The sequence below is a fragment of the Parasteatoda tepidariorum genome, chromosome 3 (assembly GCF_982258835.1).
Source record: "Parasteatoda tepidariorum strain Cologne lab strain chromosome 3, Ptep-v5.0, whole genome shotgun sequence".
In the NCBI taxonomy this organism is placed as follows: domain Eukaryota; kingdom Metazoa; phylum Arthropoda; class Arachnida; order Araneae; family Theridiidae; genus Parasteatoda; species Parasteatoda tepidariorum.
In genome coordinates this window covers 104,865,887-104,879,569 of record NC_141757.1, presented here as the reverse complement: position 1 = coordinate 104,879,569, position 13,683 = coordinate 104,865,887, and the positions used below count along the sequence as shown (strand labels likewise).

At 29.9% G+C, this 13,683-nt stretch overlaps 1 protein-coding gene across 1 annotated transcript; it reads right to left on the bottom strand.

Annotated features, from left to right (window-relative positions):
- Positions 1-12,161: 12,161 nt before the first annotated feature.
- On the bottom strand, positions 12,162-13,430 carry LOC122271017 (putative glutamate receptor). Its single transcript, XM_043050739.3, has one exon. The coding sequence runs from the start codon at positions 13,428-13,430 to the stop codon at positions 12,162-12,164; it is 1,269 nt and encodes a 422-aa protein (XP_042906673.3).
- Between the last annotated feature and the right edge of the window lie 253 nt (positions 13,431-13,683).

The following is a 13,683-nucleotide window of genomic DNA, read 5'->3' as shown; positions in this document are numbered from 1 at the left end:
TGCTATCTGTGAAAGAAAAATATTTGAAACCGTGATACAAATAAAATGGGGAAAAATCTTGGAAAGGAATGTAAATCAATAAAATCAGCTATTGAATCAGAATTAAATGTAATAAATGAATACAAGCATATGCGGCAATAGTACGAAATATTTCAAAATAAAATATGTGAAAAAAGAAATAAATCTTGTTAAAAGTCATGTTTTAAGTCGTCTATTTGCGTTGATTTTAATTACTATTTTATCCGAATATTTTCTCCGAAAATTAAAAGCTGTTATTAATTCAAAGTGGTTTTGTTGTTGATTACGCATATGCTGTTACGTTAAGTTAAATGTTGAGTTCTAAATGTATGAGGAATACAAATTTAACTTATTATTTAATTTTTTCTAGAATGTTAAGGAACCAACTGAACATAGTACACTTTTTCACATTCATCATATTTAATTTGCATGAAACAATTTATTTGAAAATCAAATAAGGGTTACAATAAAATAAAAGTCAATTTTTAACTTTTTTTCTTTAATAAAAAAATTTATTGAAAAAATGTATTGGAGAATTGTATTGAAAAATTTAGATAAGTTTAAAATTTACAAAATATGCAATTATTTTAATTACCTTTTAGGTATTAATTATCTTTACTTAAAAAAAGGTATTGTTAGACCATGACGATAACAATATCGTTGAATTTGGAGAAATAATTACAGGCTACAGCCCAAGAATATTTTATACTGCTATGTATTTCCTTAAATTGTAAGTTAGTACAGGAATAATAAATGCAACGATTTCTTTAATAATAACGTATACAACTTTAAATTATTTTGAGTGACGTTAAATTTTTGAGTGAACGAAAATTAAAGTAATCTGTGTTCATAGCGAATACGAGAAAAAGTTCTTTTTATTTAACATCTCCTCTGCTTTCTTTTAAAAATTTTATAAGAAACACATTTACACTTACAACACATTTTAAGATAAAGTGCGCAGAAAACGCGAAAAGAAAAATTGACCAACCTGAATAACTTTTTATCTAATGATTGGATCTTCACGTCCATTCTTAATGGTTTGACGAGGTTATCTCAAATATGTTAATTAGTAAGTATAGGCGATATTTATTTAAGTTATGAAATCCGGTTCAAAAACGTACTTTATCTTCATCAACATAGCATTTTTCGTAAGATTCGGACTTACAGAAAATAGGGGGTAGCCACAATTTTTGAAATATGGCCCCAATAGTTGGGTCAGGAGAGCTATCCATAGTTATTATCCTTTATGTTATTTTACTTTTTGTGTATTTTGCCATATTTCGAGAAATTTTTCAGAGAAATGAATTCAGAGAAAGTAGATATAAAATTAGTTTATTCAAAGCTAAATACCATGCAAAAATATAACTTTTCGGCAAATATTTTTGATATTTTATCATTTTATTTAATTATTGCAGATAAATTTGATCTGCAGGATAAAAAATTTGAAATCCTTTTAAAAATTGTAATTTTACACAGCAAAATACTAAATTTGAGCGAAATCGATTGATTTGTTCCTGACAAATTGAATTTTAAAAGAAACCGTATATTATTTACTATTTGTACTACTATACTATTTTATGATATTAATTATAACCCGATTAGATCGTATTTGAAACTAGAAGATTCCCGCTTCCATTGTTCAGAAATTTTACCAGCATTTAAAAAAAAGTTATTTCGTTTGAGTAGAGAAGAGAAGCATCAGCAATTTCTGATGATGAGGAGGAAAATGAAGATTTGATAAGTTAGGATAAAAGTTGGGACAAAATACTTAAAACGTCACGTTCATGTTTATGCATCAGATCATAAAAAATGGGCGAAACTTGGCATGTTTATTGCAAGAAATGGTTGCAGAAGCAGAGGTGAGGCGTACGAAAACAAATGACGTATTAGCTTTATCATTTAGTCACATTTTCCTCCATTTTATATTATATTTTATATTATTTTGTGGATGATATACCAACTGAAATCTTCAATTTTTTTCTCCAAATTTTGATGGACTTAAAATATAGAATAGCAAAGCTGGTTCATAAATGGGGGCAGTTTTTCAAGCTCTGAAAAAACACCTCACAGAAGGGAGAAAACCTTCACATGGGTTACCAGAAGCGAGTTATCCGATCTTTTAGTCATCCAAACGTTATAGCATCTTTCCAATTTATCACTCACTTCACAGTTTAGTAGTCTGGACGATACGACATATTTCTTATTTTTACCCCACTATACACATTATCTTATAGTTACGACCTACTACTAAATTAATCCGCTCGGAGGCCTTCTCTCTTCTGGGAGATGTAGTTTTGTTTAAAAATTATAAAACTTATTTTGTCTATTTTAAAGTAATTGATTAGTTCTATAAATTAGAAAAGGAAGCGAATATTTTTGCCTTGAAAACATAGCCAAGTGAAATCCATTTGACAAAGGAAGAACATTGCTCGTTATAAAAAGTTACTTGAATTTAAGGCTTTTTTTCACTTAATCGGAAACTTTAATACTTGTGTTCTAAAAGATTTACATAAAACATTAAAATATGATAGTTAAATTGGAAGTCTAACGAGAAATGATTTGAAATTAGTTTTTAATGAGTATCTTCAATGTAATTTTTTTTTTAATTTGTATAACTTTTCGCGTATTTCGTGAATCTTCTGCGCTTACCTAAACTTTTGTTCTTGCTAACTTTACTACAACCTGTGTAAAATAAACAAAGTATTTTGCATAGATTTTGCAATAAAAAAAACAATATAATAAAACTAAACTTTATTTACGAGAGACACTTCGAATACCTTCTTGTTAGAGGATAGTTTCTCATTAAAGCCATGGATTCAATTTCAATACATCGGATCAAAGTAGTATCAAATTAAAACTATGCGTATTTTCGCCTAAAATATTTTGGATCCTTATTTAGTAATGAGCAGAATTAAAACAAAGGAAACTTTTTTCTTCTTCTATTTTTGCATGGAACATTAAAAAAAGAGAATGCGACTTACCAGTGTCTCATGGTAATTTCTTCGATGATAACCTGCGTCATAATTTTTTTCGGGTTGTTTAAGACGATGAAAACATTTTATTGTAATAAACAAAAAGAAGAAAATGTATTTCAATAATATTATCGAAAATAGTCAGTAAGAAGGAAATGGATTGAATTCAATACATTAAATAAGAGTTAAGTACTGAATGTAAGTTTAAGTTAAAATGAAAGAAAAAAAATATTGAGTCGTGAAAATTTTATCTTATGGCATAATTTTCATTCAATTTATAGAATTTTTTAAAAACAATGAAAAAATAAGGAAACATATATTTTTATATGAACTTATATGAAACTAAACAATTAATCACGAAACTAAAATAATTAACTTGAAGAAATTTTATGGAGAAGTAAATCACAATTGCAACTATAAAATAATAATAATAATAATAATAGTTATAAGAATTATAATATATAGTGCTGAATAGAATTTTAATAATAAAATCTGAGCTATTTGAATTGTTTTCAAAATCAGTTAATAACATTTCTTCAATGAAAGCTATACAAGACAAAATATATCCAGTAGTTAGTAGTAACAGAAGCTCACATATTTTTTGAAAACATATTATAATAATATCTCCAGTTAACGTTTTATGAATACTTCCAGTCAAGAGCCTAGTTTGGTACTTGTCTCATTTACTTTTCTGATTTTCTTGAATAGAATATCCTTAATTTCGAATCATATTTTGATTCAATATTTAATTCATACTTTGATGATTTTGAGAAAATATTTCCCAAACTAATGCTGCAAACGATAGAACATATCCCGCGATTAAAAGAAATAGAACACCGTACATATTTTCAACACTTATTGCAACGATTTCTCTGGTTAACTTATAAGGAACACTTGCTGTTGATGACGTAGGTAACAGTTCGTCAGATTCAATCTTCTCATACAATCCCATGTTTTTAATTCTGGATATCATATCGTTCAATTTTTCTTCACAGCAAAACCCTTTCTTCATTGCAATACCTATAGGTGTAGTTACAAGAGAATCTTCAGAAAACACAACGTTCTTATACCCTTTGTAGAATGATTGCAACGTCAGAAATGACGAAACAGCAGCAGATCCATAATCAACGGATTTATTCTGGTAATGCTTAACTTGGAAACTCCACGAGTTCTTTTGAATTAACTCACCTACATTTCTCAATTGTTCGTCGGTAGAATGCAAAAGAAATGGTAAAATAAACGATCCTAAAGTCACCTGGCATTTCAAATGACCTCTCAGAACTGCTTTGGAAAGGTCATTGAATGTCCGCAATTTAGGCTCATAAAGGGGCACACTTAAAAAAGACAAAAGAACAGAGCAGTAGCTAAAAGAAATAACCATGGAAAAAATTAAACACAACAAAATGCAAAATTTATGCATGGATTTGCTTTGAGTGCACAGTGGCTGCTTTAGCAAGCTGCCAAATACTTTTAGCAATGCTGAACCGTACGTTTGACGCTCAGGAAGGAACAGTACATGCATAAATGGCATTAAAAGTAATACACTTATACACGACAACCATACGGACGTGTCGAATGGATATAGGTATACAAAAGGGGAAGATATTTTTCTTGGGGCAGGTGTCAGAAATTTAATTGGCTCGTCTGTATAAGGAATTGAAAATTTTACTGCTTGGGACCTTTCTGCAGTTATGGATAGTTGACTGATTGCCAAGTCAGCTTCTCCTCTATGTACCATACCAACTAATCCAGTCCAGCTGCCATTGTCCATTTTCCTTCCCCATTCTCCATCTGGTGGTATCTTAATTTCGAATGGAAGTTTCATCGCATTCATCAGTAAGTGAATGAATTTGCCTTCGATTCCTGATAGTTCTAACTCTCCCTGAATGTTTCTTGTCACATTTAAGATTTGTGTTACTAAAATAGAAATTTTTAACGGCTGGCCTAAGTTCATTTCCGTTCTGTTTGACGGTAGCAATCGATGCAAATGATTATTTTTTTCAGCTGTACTATTGAGGCTTGTTCAATTATGTTTGTTTTACATAATGATAGTTTTTATTTAGTATTTCCGTTTCTTCTTATATATTTTTCGTTTCGAAGCATTGTGTATTGTATGTAATTTGGCTTCTCACCATTGATGTTTAATCACAAAAAAATTTTTTTTAACAGTATTTTAACAAAAAGGTTTTTTTTCCTTTTTATGAACTAGTATAAATGTATGTCTGAAAAAAAATTTAAATTTTGGTACAAGGTATTTATTCTTTTATGCAAATTTATTTGAAATTTCTTTCGGAAAAATATTTTGCAGTTCCATAAACAACATTTTCCATTATATTCCGATTGGAAAATGTACTTAATATCCTAATAAAAATCTGCATTATCGATAATATTTAAACTTTTTGCCGAACTCTTTCCATACAAAACTATAAACACGAATGCATGCAATATAATCTAGAAGTTTAATTGTTGATCACTCAGATAAAATCATAAATATAAAAAATAATTTGTTTTTCTATGTTTGTAGAATACGAATTTGATTCTACAATTGTTTTCACAGAATTAAGGATCCCGCTTTACAGAGTACAATTTTTTACATTCTTCATAAATAATTTGCGTAAAACCATTTATTAGAAAATAAACTAATGGTTCGAGAAAAAAGTTCATTCTTAACTCCTATCTTGAATAAAAAATAATGTATAAATAATGTATTTGTAATGTATAAATAACGTATTTAAGAAAACACATTTGAATAAAACTGAAATCTATGAAATACCCCTTTTAGGTAATCATAAATTTTATTCAGAATAAAATATTGTAATTCCATGGCAACAAGTACATAGTTGAAATACTTCATGAGTTGTAACTTATAAAAAACATTACATACACTTTTTTGATTTGATATATTGGGAGTTAACAATAACGCGTGCGATTATTTATTTCCAATATTAACGAACGCAATTTTGATCACACGTGAATTTTGAAACAACAGATTTTTTAAGCATAATTTGCTGCGTTAATAGCATTGGAAGTTCGAGAAAAAGTACGTTTTTTAAAGACTTTATTTTAATATCAATGATCAGAAAAAAAGGTTAGATTAAAAATCTATATTACATTCTCTCCTATTCTTTACCAAATTAATTAGAAAATGTATCTCTTCATGGGGGGGAGGGTGCTTTGATCACCTTTATCTATTGATTTTGCCATTTTTTAACGTAAGTGGAATAATTTTTAACTTAATTAAAAAAGTTTACTTTAAGAGCGATTTTTGTTTTATACTTGAGTTTGTGCATTTCATTGTTCTTTTTTCTTTTTTTTAATAAAAAAATATGTAAATAAAAGAAGATAGGAAGAAGTAACTTTTTAGCTATAGGTAACGGTGTCTTTATTATAAAGAGTTAAAAAAATAATGCAGGATATGTCCTAAAAGTAATATACAGTCAGTAAAATAAAAAAAACTCCCCTCAACAACTTTTGATCTAGCAATCGGATTTTTTTTTTCATTTAAAGATTCAATATTAATGGTTGGGGGTCTATCCTAAAATATGCTAATTAGTTACAACTGGTGATATTTTAAGTTTCAAAATAAGCCATAAACACGTTATTTTTTGTGAATAAGCATACCTTTCATCCGACAAATTTGGATTCTTGACCCTCAAAAGATGGAGGATAGCCGCAATTTACAAATAGGGTATCTATAATCTGTTACAAGTTAAGAAAAAACCATTATCCCTATGAAGAGAGCCTGTTAGCATCTAAGTACTGTAGAAACTATTAAATTATGCAAGTATTAACCGAATCTAACATCTTAAAGTTAAACTGTTTATTCAGCATAGTATGAAAGAAACAAAATCAAACGATGATCGTATTAAATAACCAGGGAACGGGTTTCATATTTAGAAGTTGAAGTAGTTGTACTGATCTGTTGTCAGATTACATAAATATATAAATGCAATTTTCTTAAATTAATATACATTAATACTATCCCTTGTAAAAAAGGTTAAAAAAAACTAAACCACGAATTTCTAAATAACATTTTGAGTTCAGTATTTATACGAGTCACATTTCTTTCTCATAGCTTTAAAAGTTTCGGTTTGGTCAAGGGCTTCGTCAATATATCTGTAATTTGCATTTCTGTTGAGATCTGCTACACACTTATTTCGTCTTCTAATATTTTTTCACGAATGAGAAATGTGAATATTGGTGTGCTACGTTCTACGGTGAAACTCGGGATTCTGAGCAAATCTGACAGCTGCACTAGAACAACAGAAATCGTTGGCTCTTTTTTCAAGGAGTAAATTCCATTGAGGAGTCTTTTAAGCCAAATCAATTGCTTTGACTCTTAATTTGCTGCAACTGTCTCAGCTTCTGTGGTTGATATTGCAACCGTAACTGGACGTTGACTTAACAAGGATATAGGACCACCTCCGCTCGTCGATCTTCCTGTCTTCATCCTACCTCCAAAGTCAGCATCCATCACTGAAGCATTCTAGAATTGTGGGTTTATTGCCTGATTTCTAGAAAATGCAGTTTTGTTAGGAGCTTGCGATGTGACGAAATACCCGCTTTACTTTGATAAAATCTTCTTTAAAAGGATTTTCTAATTTACGTGAAAAAACACTAATTACGTATGACAAGTCAGGTCTAGTGCCCATTATAAGATACATTAATACACCAAAAGCCTCAAGATAAGAAAACACTGTATTATTTTCGTCTTCTGTAGTGTATGATTCTTCCTCTTCAAAATGGGTGTATGAACTGGCCTACAATTACTCATAACGAACCGCTGAAGTATCCTTGCAACAAAAGATTCTTGTCCAATTATATGCTTCTACTATCAATTCTATATATATATTTCGACTCCTAAGAAATATGATGCTGGCTTGCTTGTGATTTTGAACTGAGTTTTCAACTGATTTATTAAGTTTCTTGAGTCTTCTTTATGAGTAGCAGCTATCTATTACTGATCTAGTCCATCATCTCACTAACTAGTTCATCATCTACACAGAGAGCTACGAGTAGCTGAGTGGTTGATCCGAATCACCTGATTCGAATAGTGAACCAAATCGCATGATTCGAATCAGTAATCTGAATCACTTTATGAGAATCAATGATCCGAATCACATGATTTGAATCAATTGATGCGAATCATTAATCAATGTCCCATGATTCGGTTCACTGATCAGAATCACTTGATTTGAATAGTGATCCAAATCGCATGATTCGAATCAGTGATCAGAATCGCATGATTCGAATCAGTGATCCGAATCCCTTCATAAGAATTAGTCATTCAAATCGCATGATTCGAATCAGGGATCCAAATCATGATTTGAATGAATGATTTGAATCACTTGATTCGAATCATTGATTCAAATCATTTGATTCGAATTATTGATTCAAGTCATTTGATTCGCAGCACTGATTTGTATCGTTTGATAAATAACTGTTCTGAATCCCTTGACTCTAATCACTAATCAAATAATTTCTAATAAATAGTTATGATTTTTTTAATTATTTTATTAACATTCTGGACACAGAAATATTTAATTTTTATAGTATATAAATGTTTAAGCATTTTCAATTATACACTTTTAAATGACACCGGAAGCGCTATTTTTTAAGAAATCGGGCGAATAGTTCTTACCAATAATAAATGAAAAAAATATGTTTTTTTTTTTTAAATTTTATATCACGCGAACTATTTGATAGAATTCATTTAAATTTTGCTTTTTGTATAAAAAAGATACGCAAAAATCTACATACCTTACAATTAAAACTTTTTTGACAATAAAAATATTTGACTAATGATGTTCGTGGCTCATAATGACTTTTACCATAAAGTAACTTTTATGAAATGATTATAAAATGACTTTTCTAAATATAAAATTTAAAACAAACAGTTACAAACAAACTATTTTTTACATAGAATTATCATTGGATGAACACCTTTCATAATTGTGAACAAAAAATTTCATTTCACTAAAAAAATATCCTGATCCATATAAAAATATTATCCCACTTAAAATAGCAATGAATATACTTTTAGAGCAACATCAAAATGCTTCTGTAACAAGATAAAGGATGTCGACAGCTATGCTTTTTTCAAAATAATTTATAGAGTTGTAATCAATTAAAAATTAAAGCTTTCAGAGTTTTTGATAATTCTGCCAATATTTTTAAAAGACTTCATTGCAAGAGAGCTGGAATAAAGTAGCGTTTCATATAAACGTTTGAATCATTTGCCGGCAGTTGTGTTGAAAACAACTTTAAAAATCAAGTTTAGAAAACGTTTAGAATCACGCATCAAAACATAAACTTATCAGCACAGTAAGAAATGCTCACTGTTTTTCTTTATTTTTAAGTTCAGAATTGTGGTCATCGTACAAAAGATTATGTAATCTAACCAAACTAACAATTCTTTGAAGGAATAAGCACAAATATAATACTAAAAATGTGCATGTTTTTTAAACGAAATCTTTTGAAATGAAATCATTAAATCGATTTTAATGTGCATGAAAACTTTGTTGTCAGTAAACTACCAAATAGCAAATGAAGAAATAAAACTATAGAGAAAAAGCAAAGAAATGCGACTATATATAGGGGAGAGTGGAGTCAATTGTAACATTTTTTACTTAACTATTTTTAACTAACAGAAAATCCAATATATTATCAGTATTAATTGACAGACGAGTAAAGTAGACTATTCTCTACTAGAAAAAAAATAAATACCTTATTTTAAATGTTATTATATTAGTAATTAACAATTTTCGACAATCGTGCACTTGTTACAATTGTCCCCACTTACGGGGTCAATTGTAACAGTTCATAAATTCAACTAAAACATAGTCAATTATACATATTATCATAGTTGTGATATATTTTTTTATTGATCAAAATAGTAGTGATATTTTAGGAGTAAAAATAATAATGAGCAGAGACCTAAAGGGTTCAACTTTTAACTTTAAGGGGTTAAAAATTTTAATTTATGCTGTGAAAGGTGACAAATAAAATAATGCACATGCAACATAATATAAATGATATAGGAAACTATTGGTGGTTCTTAAAGAGTTAAGTAATTGTTTGTAAGCATAAGATTATTTATTTTCAGCTGTTACAATCGTCCCTTTACTTATTGTTACAATTGTCCCCAAGACGCCATTTCAGCTTCATTTGTTAAAAACAATGCTAGTTTATTAATTAAACTAATCTTTTTTTTCTGAAATGTTAATTAAGATGTCCACTTACATATTCGGTTAATAATTTTTATTGATTTAAACAAAATTACTTTGTTACAATATAATATTCTAATGCCAAAAAAATTACTTACGTAGCGTGAAAATATCTTTTGTGATGTAACTCTTTCAAAAGTACCTAGAAATGGTTGCCAGCAGGGGTGTACATGTAGATTTATTAAATACACCTTGTGCGCCACCTAAGAACCAAATCTAAAACCCGACACTCGAAAGTTTTGCTCTGTTACAATCGTACCCTGTTACAATTGACCCCACTCTCCCCTACTGTATAAAGTTTTATAGTTTACGCATGCCACAACACCAAAAATGATGGCAAGTATACACAGATTTTTTTTACACTGTACAACTAGAAGAAGTTTTCTCAAAAAGTGCAAAAACTTGGTTGCCGTGCAAGATAATTTGAAACGGAGATAAATAACTCCAAAAAGTTATTTATGACAGAGAAGCTTCCCATTTTAAGATAAAAATTACGTTTTTTTATCACAACATATACTCATTATTCTGTGGTGCATTTATTGTTGCTCATTTTAAATTTGCAAAAAAATATTCTAGTTCCTAAATATTTTGTTACATTTTGCGCATTTTAGAAATCTATTAAGCGCCATTCGAATTCTAATGTTCTTTTAAGTAATACAATAGAATAAATTTAAAATAATAATGATTTAGCTAATCAAAAGATTGATTTAAAATTTCTTGTTTGAGAATTATTAGTTCTTTCAAATTTGTGTACGTAATACATTAGAAGAAAAAAATCAAATAGAATATGTATTGCATACAGCTATACAGCTAGAAATACAAAACATCGGTTAGCTTTTTTTTCTCTCCAGACATAGCTCTAAATGAGTATTTCAGAAAGGGATACATAAAAACGCGTATTTAAGGAAATGGAAATAGCCCAGAATGTGTATTTGAGAAAATGCATATTGCATTTGATTGCATATTCTTTTACTTTCTCTTACGAGTATTGTTATTTTTCTAAAGAATAAACTAATGAATCCGAACAAATTCTCAAGAGGGTGTCATTCATTTGCCTAAATTAGTTAGTACAAATTTTTAAAATTTGTTTTCTTTTCAAAAACTTAAGAAAAGTCAACAGTAGTTTTCACAAGTCCTAGAAATTTAAAATAATGTTTGTAAATTTGGTTTGTTAAAATGTAGATTCTTAAAAATCACTTTAACAGAGCCGTGATGGCTCAGGGTATAGAGTATTCGCCTTCCAATGAGGTGAACCGGGTTTGAATCCAGCGATGGCTGGTCAATACGAATTTTACATCCGGCTTGCACCGACCACAGTACTAACGTAAAATATCCTCAGTGGTAAGCGGATCATAGGTTAGAGTCTCCTTGCCGTTAATCTAACCGTGGGAGTTTTCGTGGTTTTTCTCTCAATGTAACGCAAATGCTGGTTAATTCCATTAAAAAGTCATCCTCGAAGGCAAATTTCTCCCAATACTTGATCCAGAAGCTCCCTTGTCTTCTGGATTGGGTTCAAAATTACAAGGCTACGACGTTGAACATTAGTAGTCGTAAACCCAAAGATTGGGTCGGCTGTTCAACGATTTTTATGAAATAAAATAAAACCACTTTATCATTTAATGTTTTGAATATGAAGAAATGGCCTGGAAAGTTACGTCTGTAATAGACCCAGCCACACAGATTAGATAAAGTAAGGGAAATTAAGTATGAAATTCCTCATTTAATTGTTAAATTTGTGTTGGATATTAAAAAGAAGTATTTTTTTCTATCTATCTTCTTAAAAATGTACTTTGAATTGTGTTCATTTTCTCAAATACATATTTGAGCTTTATCCTGAATAAAAAGATAACTAACACTCTACTTCGGTGATTTTTTAATTTAATTTCAGAAATTATTTAAGAAGTTACGAAATAAATACTTATAATCATACATTTCAGGAGTGGTCTTATTTAATTTTTCTATTATCTTCCCAAGCATTTATTTTACTAAAAGTGTTATTTGGTGGCTTAGAGTTCAGTAAATTTCCATAAAATCGAGGAAATAATATTTCCCCAATTAGTACTGCAAAGGCTAAAATATATCCAGCAACTAAAAGTAGCAAAACGCCGTATATATTTTCCACGCTTATTGCTACCCTTTTTCCTGTAAGCTTGTGGCTAACACTTAAGGCTAATGGCTTTGTTAGGTACTCCTCAGATTTAATTTTTTCATAGAGTCCAGCGTTCTTAATTCTGGATATCATATCATTCAATTTTTCTTTACAACAAAAACCTTTGCTCATTGCGATGCCTAAATTTGTAGTCATAAGGGAATCTTCCGAAAACACTATGTTCTTGTAATCCCTGTAAAGTGACTGTAACGACAAAGCCGAAGAAACAGAAGCAGTTCTGTCATCTATCGTTTTGTTTTTGTAATCCTTCACTTGAAAGGTCCAAGAATTCCGCTCTACTAATTCACCCACGCTTCGTAATTGTTCATCGGTGGAATTCAAAAAAAGTGATAAAACAAACGATCCAGCAATCACCTGGCATTTGACTTGACCTCCTAGAACTGCTTTAGAGAGGTCACTAAAAGTCCGAATTTTAGGTTCATAAAGAGGTACACTTAAAAACGACAGCAGTACAGCACAGTAGCTTAAAGAAATAACCATGGAAAAAATTAAACATAGCAAAATGTAGAATCTATGCATGCGTTTGTTTTTGGTATACATAGGTTGTTTTAATATGCAACCTAGTAATCTTAGTAATTCAGTACTGTACTTTTTTCCTTTAGGAAGTAAAAGCACGTGCATAAATGGCATTAAAAGTAATATACTTATGCATGACAACCATATCATTATGTCAAACGGATATAAGTACACAATAAGTGAAGATATACGCTTTGGAGTGGGTGCAACAAATTGAATTAATTCGTCCGAATAAGGAATTGAAAAGTTCACTGCTTTCAATCTTTCTTTCGTTATGGATAATTGATTTACAGCTATATCAGCCTCTCCTCTCTGCACCATTCCAACGATTCCTGTCCAGCTTCCATTTTTCATTTCTTGTCCCCACTCTCCATCGGGCGAAACTCTCACTTCGTAAGGTATTTTCATTGCATTCATCAGCAAATGAATGAATCTGCCTTCAACACCCGATAATGCCATCTCTCCTGGTATCATGTGCAAGTCTCTCGTTTCCACAACAGCTACCGTTAACAGCTTATGTGATTGCATTTTAATTCTGTTAGATACCACAGTTTCAAGTTAAAAATCAGTTTGCTCAAACTTGTCTCTTCCCAGCTCTGTTATTTTAATGTTATTCGCTAAAGATTGTAAATGTAATTTTATTTACTCTAGTTGAAAATTCTAAAGTTGTTAATTCGTTGATTTAAAACTCTAATACTCACCAAAGAACAGATTTTAATATCTATTTACTCTAGCCACAAGCTTTTAACTTGTTAATTCGTCGGTTGCAAGCTTTGTAATT